The 9251-nt window shown below is 43.6% G+C and overlaps 1 protein-coding gene across 1 annotated transcript; it reads right to left on the reverse strand.

The window, feature by feature from the left end:
- Window positions 1-1638: 1638 nt before the first annotated feature.
- On the reverse strand, window positions 1639-8988 carry LOC124660230 (protein PSK SIMULATOR 1-like). Its single transcript, XM_047198023.1, has 12 exons — window positions 8623-8988; window positions 7320-7624; window positions 7062-7154; window positions 6886-6976; window positions 5963-6059; window positions 4969-5066; window positions 4728-4797; window positions 3545-3645; window positions 3074-3190; window positions 2876-2952; window positions 2741-2785; window positions 1639-2659 (listed from the first exon to the last, which is right to left on the reverse strand). The coding sequence occupies exons 1-12, from the start codon at window positions 8971-8973 to the stop codon at window positions 2155-2157; spliced, it is 1950 nt and encodes a 649-aa protein (XP_047053979.1). The 5' UTR covers window positions 8974-8988; the 3' UTR covers window positions 1639-2154.
- Between the last annotated feature and the right edge of the window lie 263 nt (window positions 8989-9251).

Below are 9251 nucleotides of genomic sequence, written 5' to 3' on the forward strand. Positions count from 1 at the left end.
CTTCTCGCGCCCGGCCGGATCGCCGTCGTCGGACCTGTGTTTCGGATGCTTTGCGGTTGATGATGACGAACGCCCTCGGAGTCAGTGGAGAGTACTCGACGCTTCCACCGTTGTTTTTTTTTTGTTGAGAAGTCTTCCACCGTTGTTTTTTTTTTTTTTGAGAAGTCTTCCACCGTTGGTTTTTTTTTTTTTTTTTTGAGCCAATTCCACCGATATGTTTACCGGGCCGAGGTAGACGGCTCTCATTTAATTTCCCCCCTCCTCCTCTGGAGCTGCTACAGTAGCTGAAGAGTCCTCCACCCTCGGTCGGTCGGGCCGATCCAAGGCCCTCTCCGCTGGAATAGCCGGCCGGGGTTGGTCAAGAAGAGGTGTTAGAGTAGATAGGAGTTGGTTCTAGTCTAGTTTTAGGTCTTACCCATGTGGAGACTGGCGTTATGCCCATGGGGGTTTGGTCGCAGTGGAGCTCAGGGGCGGACCTAGGAAGAAATTGAGCCGGTGTCCTCATATAAGTGATACACACTATTCGTTCTATTTTTGGGGTGTCACATAGTACAAATACATGAAGTATAGTGAAGAACTACACTTTCTACCCGGTGTCATGTGACACCTGCTGGCTCTACATGGGTACGCCCCTGGTGGAGCTCGGGCTACTCCCTATGGCTTGTGCCGTGGAGCTCCGATGGAAGGAGCCGGAGGCGGATGGCGGCGGTGCTTCTGCAACCCTCTCAATAAAGCTCTCTTGCTACTCTATCTGGGTGGCGCTGCCTTGGTTCTTTCTCTTCCAAGCCACCATGATGGTGGAGAAGAAGAGAAGATCCAAGGTGATGTTGTCTTTGACGGATCTACGAAGTGGCGATCTGGAGCAGGAGATCTTCTTCAAGCGCAACACATGGTGACCAAGTTCGTCGCCGTGATCTTCGGCCAACAAGGTTCTTCAACCTCCAAATCAGAAGCCCTGTGGTTCATCTGCTGGAGCTCGACGCTGCTAGAAGGCCAAGTGATGTGTCCCTGGTCTTGCTGGTGGTTGCCAGCAGCTGGATCTTGTCGTCGGAGGAGAGCTTTCGAGCTTGCTACTCTCAGAACTCGGCGGAGACGCCTAGAGCTCGCCAGCGTTTGGTGGCACAGACGCCCAGGTCCTTGATTGCTTTTTCTTTTCTTCTTTCAGAGTGTTTGTTGTAGAGTGGGAGGCCTCATCTTTAAATATTAGGTTCTTTAGTGCAAGTGATGAAAAGGGGCCAAAATGTATCTGCCACGTGCTCTTCAATGAAAATTGCTCCACTGGGCTCGTGACCCCGCTTTGTGTTTTAAAAAAATGTTTACCGCCAATGTTTCTTCGTTGTTGGTAGATTCTGGGACAAAATTGATGCTACAAGATAGAGCACAATTCACTCCAATTATCGTTGACTAGAAAGAGAGAACCTGACGCATTCGTTCACTAAAATGACACGATCTCCAAAAAAATTGAGAAGATAAGAGTGATTTGAAAATATGCTGCAATAGAACTACAGGTTAATGGACAAGCTGCTGGAATTAAACTCGGCTTATACAAGGTTTTCCAATTTCCACTAAGCAGCTCATTGCAACGGGGTCTTGTGCATTGTACGTCATCGATCATAACTTTGTATCTATAGCATGACATAATTGTTGGATTCAGAAGAACAGCCAAGTTCCGGAAGAGGAACTCTTGCTGCCCCAAATGAAACCTCATATTTTTATCCCGGTCATTAGGTCAAACCCCTCATAAAGGCGGTAAAAACCATGACCGCGGCAACAAAAAGTTGCAGTGCACATCAATTGTTTGCTTTTGGGAAACACAATGTGACGCTGGGATATCCCTTCTTCTCCTTCAAAACTTGCATTCCTTATACAAGAGCTAACAAACACAACAAATTGCTTTTTACAATAAAAACCTCCCTTTCCTTTTCACCCCATATCATACATAAGTTAGCCATGATCCAAGACCACCCATCTTTCTCTCGCTGACTCCAACCAAATCGCTAACCTACTGCCAGCTCGTCTTACGCAAGCGCCTTCGTCGCAGGCACATGGCAGTCGGCTCAACAGATTTGATGTATACTTCAAGCAACAAGGATTTTCAAGATCACAAACCGCGTCGAAATATACAGGACTTGGGCACCGATCGATTCTGATGCCTCACTTCACTTTTAGATTGTCGATCATATCCAGAGCTTTGGTCCTATCGATTTCAAAGTCGATGACAGGAAGCAGACTCCTGATTGATAGGAATTCTTTCCTGTTGCCACTGCTCGGTGAATGGCTGTTGCTTTTGATCAACTTGCTCTGCTTGCTATGTCTTGCCTTTGTGTCAAACTCTTGGCTTTTGCTTATACCAGGGACGAATTTCCTGAACTTGACATCCCTTAACATCTCTTGATCTTCTGGTGTCAGAACAGGCGACGATGAACTGCTGGCTTTGTTTGAATACAATGAGAGCGTGGAGCCCCTTTGTGTAGGAGATCGAACCGGAGACTTGATGGGAGATCGCTCGCCATTAGCGGTTCTGGATTGACTGATGAGATACTGAAGCCATATGACAAGATCGAGGATATATGTTTCAGTCTTGTCCCTGTCAGCATGATGTAGTGTCTCAATTCGGGTGAGGTCCATCTGCCCTGTCGGCTTGCAGTTCACTTCTGACCTGCATAAGACAAACAGAGCATACTTCTAAATTTTAGTTTTACATTCCCACTGTCCAAACTGAAAGTAGTTGGATACGAACCCTGTATTTGCCCACTCTCCAACCCAACCAAAACCATGGTGAGCCCTGAAATGGACAAACAATCGCATATTCAGTAGCAAAATAAGAATGGAATGGCAGTAATTGGTTGAGTGCCGTGAAAATAGCTTAGATTACTTAGTGGTGTTATTTGCAACCGGGACAAGCCACCGTAGAGTCTTCTCCATTTCCGCCTTGATTTGAGCTACAGTAAGCTGTACCAATATTACATCAGTTGTATACCATGGCATAGTGTTGACTTTTGCAGTCTACTTCATTTTCTGTTCACGAAGTCTGTATCACTCTACTGAATGTGATGGGTGCCATCATCCATACCTCTTCCTTGACTCCAGATGGATGGAGCTTAGAACGGAGAGCAGATTTTATGGTCGGTGGCAAACTCTGGTATAATGAATCCCTTGTGTTTGGAGGAACAGAAGCTGACCGAGAAACCTGCCAATAGATTAACCCTTGTTAGGTTACAAGATAAAAGCAACAAGTTGACGTCTTCACTAGCAGTTAGCACTACAACATCAAGCTGCGCAGACATGAAAAGGTAACACCAATACCCCACAAGTGTAATATTGTACTGTTCCTTTTATTCCCTTTATAAAAAAGAGAATCATGTTCCCTTAACTAAATCATGGTGGTTTGAGGGATATGGAATGTGTCATATGAGACAATGAGACATACACCAATAGCATTCAAATGGATAAGAACTGTCTGCTGGTGTACAAAAATGACATATCGGTTTTCTTTCAGACCACAGAAATTTATAGGACATCCAATGGTATCTGAGGAACTTACAAGAGCATCGATCTGACTGACGATATTGGCATAATGCAGCGCAAGCCCGGCTGGACCCAATCTATTACGTCGCTTAGTAGGTTCCTGTGATTCTTCACTATCTGTAGATTGGTAGAAGCAGAAGTGGTAAGAGTAATGCCAACTACAGAATAAATGATAAAGTTCAAATTTATCCGCATATGCATGTCAAACTATGATTTTTTTTTTGAGAAGATCAAACTATGATTTTAAAGAGCATAGTTGTAGCTAATTAAGAAGTCTGACGATAGACGATGTCTTCGACAACGTCAACGATCTATGAGATCACAATGTAACATTGGATGACCTTACACTGCCAATACGTTTTACCTAGGGGTATTCAAGTACGGCGCCAATGATCAATGAGATCACAATGTCACATAGGATACACTGCCAACACGTTTTAAGTAGGGGTATTCACGTACGGGAACCGGCAGCACAGGCGCAGTTCATTTTCTTTCGGTGTTGCCCCTAGTCTTAAGCACATAGTAGTTACTCCCTCCGTTCCATTTAGTTGTCGCAGATTCGGATGTATCTGTACACAAAATGTGCGTAGATGCATCCAAATCAGCGACCACTAATATGGAACGGATGAAGTAACTTGTAATATGTGCTCCATGCTATACTTATGTTCAATAATTATGTCAACTGGGTAATGAGCAATGACTCAAAACTGCAATTTATTTCAAAAACATAGTAGGAACTAGGAACCTTGTGGGCATTTCCCAGTTTACGAGTCGTTGGAGTGGCTTCCACAAGAAAGAAGTATGGTCAGGTCAGAAAAAGTATTTCGCACATAAGCAAATGTAGGATGACAAGAATACACCAGTGATGTTCCTTCAGAAGGGGGTGAAAAGGACTGCTAAATCCCAGAGATGAGGTGACAAACATGAAAGTTTGACACAGAAGCACCTGAACTGAGCTAATTTGGTTATCCAAACGGCACTTCTGAACCAAAGATACGGATCTATTTAATGCTTATTGTGAGGTAATTAGAGTGGTGAGATGAAACTAAAGTTATGGCGCATTAAAAAAAGGTGTGTTTTCCATTAGTCACACTTTATCTCAGCAGTAAAACAGTACAGAAATAACAAACTATACAATAGCTCAATGTCTGCAGGAGGATACACATTTTATACTAGATAGTAATCACAAAGCATATTACCTGGCCACCCAAAGGTATTATGGATCTCCAGATGCAAGAAGTGTACAATGTCTACAAGTTTTTCCATAACCTAGGAAAAAAGTATTATTTCTGGAATTAGACAAACAATATTGTGCAAGCAAATTCAAGTATAATTCCTCCAGAGCATCGAGTGAGTGGATTAGACAACATCAACACGAGCATTATTTCCTAGAACTTGCATTCCTGATAACATAGAATTATAATAAAACTACCTACCAACCTCTTCCAAACTCTTGGACCAGAGAGACTTCTTCTTCAAACTTTTAACATGCTTCTGTTGGCTTTTCACCTCCTGCTTTAGAATGTGCAGGCTATCACCTGCAAATAGAACAGAACCAAATTAAGAATCGTTATGAAATAAAGCAAACAAAATAACTGTAACAACTCTAATGTGAACTATTAAATGTTAACTTGAAGGAACTGGTGGTACCCAGAGGCAAGTGCATTCAAATTCTGGTGCTTGCAAGGCAATATCAAGAATTTTTGAAGGAAAAAAACAAACGATAAATTTTGCAGGTAATAATGATCAAGAGCCTAAGATTACATCACTAAAATTGTCCAAAGATTGAAATAGGTACCATACGTTGGTTCGATTGCATACGGGTTATTCCTATTCACATCTCAATAGCTCATGTTCTTTCTGGCTGGACTACAGAGTATTTAACAAGCAGCAGACCACATACAAATGCAGGCTGTGGTGCTGATTAGCTCATCTTTAATACTGTAACAAGTGATGGCCAATTGGCATAGAACAGAGTTTTAGCTGCTTTGACTTTCTTAGGTATGGTCATGCAGCCATGCCAACATGCAAGTAACCCTTAGATATAATGGTCGAAATACACTAGGTGCTGGTCAACTACTGACAGCCTAATAGAGTGATAGAGTAGCCTGACTGTGACAGATGGTGGCACTAGAGACCTTGACTCTGTAGATATAATGTATTAAGCTGTTGATGTCAATTTGGCAATTTCAAATTATGCATATGCAATTTAATCTATATGGATGATTGCATCAAGCGTGTCCCCCCAAAAAAGATTCTAGAAAAGTAAATATTCTGAGGATTATATCTAAACTTCTCAGAGGACCTGAAAAGAAATCGGAAGCAGCAACCACCATACACAACACCAAAATATTTTTTATCCAAGAAAGAGTTCTTACATATCAAGGGATTTATGCAGATAATTTATATGTATTGTCATGCTAAAGAAACCAACCTCTTTGGACAACACCACTTGAACCGTCCTCTTCATGTTGTTTACGTTGATAATCCTGTTCAAATCTGTCCAGGGCATGCATTTCATGGTATAGTTCCTGGAAAATAAAACAAGATGAAGTCTATGATTTGAACAAAAGGTGCAAAATAGCACTTATTAATGCTAGGAAAATGACAACCAAGGTTCACCTACAAACCTTTCACTCCAAAGCTAATGGCAAGGGAATATTAAAAGTTCAATACTATATACTCCTTCCGTTGCTGAATAAATATCATTCTATAATTCAAATACTGTTCCTAAATACATTTCATTCTACCATTCTAAGATAACTTTCGCTATAGCGCATTCTGTTGTACATTCGTCTTGGCAGCGGCATAATTTCCTACTAAAACATCACGCAATCAGAAATAGAGCAAATGTTTCTTTATTAATGAAGATAAAACTGAACCATAAAAAGATCTGTCATCAACTTCTAGTACCCTTTAGGCTTGTTTGGTACTAGAGTTTTAGTGGAGATTAGCGGGGATAATCCGCTCCAAACTTTAAATCCCCACTTATCCCCCAATACATGTTTGGTGCTAGAGTATGAGCGAGTTTAATCCCCACTTATCCCCACTTTTTCCCAAATTTTAGTGTAATTTTTTCAATCCCCAATACTCTACCCCTACCTAGTGGATTGGGGATGGGGTTTGTGGGGATTGGGTGACAACAGTGATTCACCCAATACTCTAGAGTATTATCCCCACTAATCCCCACTAAAACACTAGTACCAAACAAGGCCTTAGGCTACAGTGGCCACTCTATGTTTTCATGGAATATACAGCTTAACATTTGTGAAGAAAAGACTTGTTCTTAATTATGTTGTGGTCTGCTAAATTCTAATCATAAACCTAGTTGCTATAAGGCAAACAAACATTACTTACAGCTGTATATTGAACACAAGCCACCAATTTCTGCATCACTGATTCTGCCTCTTCTTTCAAGTGATGTTGAGGAGTGCGCTCTGATGACAACCTGAAAGAGTTTGGTGCAGAAAGGTGCTAAATAACACTGCAAAATCATTATCATAACCAAATGTAAAGACTAAAATGAACTGAACTTGTCAAAGTAGCGGTCCAAGTTGTGCCACTGAGGATCCTTGCAACGGTTTCCAAAGCGAACAATTTCTGTAGAGAACACTTTCAACTCGTCCCTGTTGGAAACAAACAAACTTCAGTAAGGACAATGGCACAAGATGTTCAGGTCCACTTCAGTTGTTCATATACTATTGGTTCAGCATATTCTACAAATAAAATGAATAGCCTATTTGGCCAAGTGTTGTAATAATTTGTAAAAGCGGCAAAGATTTAGAACTAACCTTTTGTCAGAAGCAGCAATCTTCAGTAATTCATCCATATCTTTGGCTACAAGATTTTGAACGCCTTCTGAGTGAAGCACCACTTCTTTTAAATGTTTTATGCTCTCTTTCGAAAGAGCTCGCATCAAATTGCAACCTTTCACTATTGTATTAGCAACCTCAAATGCCAAAATGGATATTTTGCTGCCCTTTGTTGCAGTGCCTGATCCAAAACCACTATTTGCATTCAAATTTGTCATGCTACTGCCAAGTGTGTCCAGTACATCCACTGCTTTCCCGAGCCCAACAGTACCTAAGTGTGAAACCTGTTTCCACAATCAGTATGGCAAGCAAATATTAGAAAGTGCTACTAGGTCAAACAATCTGTCACATAGAAGCAACATTCTAGATCAACAAAACATTACTGACATCCTGTGGAGAGGCGAGAGATTTCTTTAGCAAGGATAAAAGATCCAAATATTGCACAATAATTCATTTTGTTGGATTAGATTTGCTTAAGTTACAAGAGATGTGGTGCTAAAGCCATAATGGATGCCAACAAGCTTAATAATAAGAAGCCAATTTCCATTTTCCATGTGTAGGTCACGTATACGCACTTCACTGCACTCAGAAAGCTAGAAACAGCATAGCAAGCCACATCAGATTTCCTAGTCCATGCTCCGAGCATCAGTACAAATATAATACTAGCACCCTAAGGGGGAAATCCAAAACAGACTGCCGAGCAACAAAAGCGAACCAGAGATACTTTGGAAAATCATATGATTGCATGTCAATGAAACATCCCACTTGAAGGATGTGCAGTGGCAAGTGCAAAGCAATTTCGTCCATTATCAAATACTCCATAAAAGAACATGTTAAGAGAGCTATATTGCATCTCTGGTGTAATAAATTGAATAGTTCGAACTTTGCAACAAAAAGGGCTGTGTGCATCTATTGCTGCAGAGCCCGGGGCTATGCTCCCCAGTTCAAAAAAAAAAAAAACTCTGGCAATTGATCATTCCAAGGTGAAACATGGTCAGCATGTCCCTGGTTATTGGTGGCCAATTAAAAACAAAGCAACAAACTGCCTTCTGTAAATAAGCTAGCAGATGAAAATTTTATCCTGGCAGGCTCTAAACGCAGTGCTACAAAATAGTTTTGCAATTCCTTGGCTATACAAACCGCGGCAGCAAGCACAAACTGAATGGATACAAACAAATCTCCAAATAGCGAGTCATTTTTTGACAGACGATGGATTAAGCTGCATTGCGCACGCGTTTACAGCAAAGTAAGGCAAAGCAAGAGCATGGGGGAGGGCACTTGCCTTGGCGGCGCCAGCTCTGGCCATCCCCATCCCGGATTTCTGCGACTGCTGCCGCGCCAGCGAAGGCACGCCGTCCCACGGCGCCGCCCCAGCGCCACCGCTGGCTCCAGCGGCCGCGGTGTCCAGGTCCAGGACAGGGGGCTGCTGCTGCTGCGGTGCTTGCTGATGCTGTTGCTGTGGCTGCTGCTGCTCGTGCGTCCGCTTGGCGGCGGCCTCCTCCAGCACGGCCGCCGCCTTCCTGTCCTCCTTGGCGGCGCCGCGGTCGTGGTCGTGGATCACCCGGTCCGGGCCGAGCGTGGTGTCGCTGGGCGACTTGTCCACCGCCGATCCCTTGGAGCAGATGCCCCCCATTCCGCCGGAGCCAAGGGCAAACCCTAGTCCGTCAGAACAGCGGTGGGCTCGCTGCTTGCGCGCGCCCGAGCGCTGCGCCGGCCGATCTCCGCGGCGCCGCTCTCGAGAAGCCGATCCACGCGGGGCGAATCCGCCCGGAACCGCGCCGCCGCACGATCCCCGGGGGCTGGCTCCGAGCAGCGGGCCGCGGCCGCCGCCTGCAGTCAGAGGAACGGCGGCGTGTCAGGAGAAGGGCCCGGAGTCGGGCGGAGAAAAGGAGAGGATGCTCTCCTTTGGAG

This window comes from Lolium rigidum, chromosome 6, assembly GCF_022539505.1.
Source record: "Lolium rigidum isolate FL_2022 chromosome 6, APGP_CSIRO_Lrig_0.1, whole genome shotgun sequence".
Classification (NCBI taxonomy): Eukaryota; Viridiplantae; Streptophyta; class Magnoliopsida; order Poales; family Poaceae; genus Lolium; species Lolium rigidum.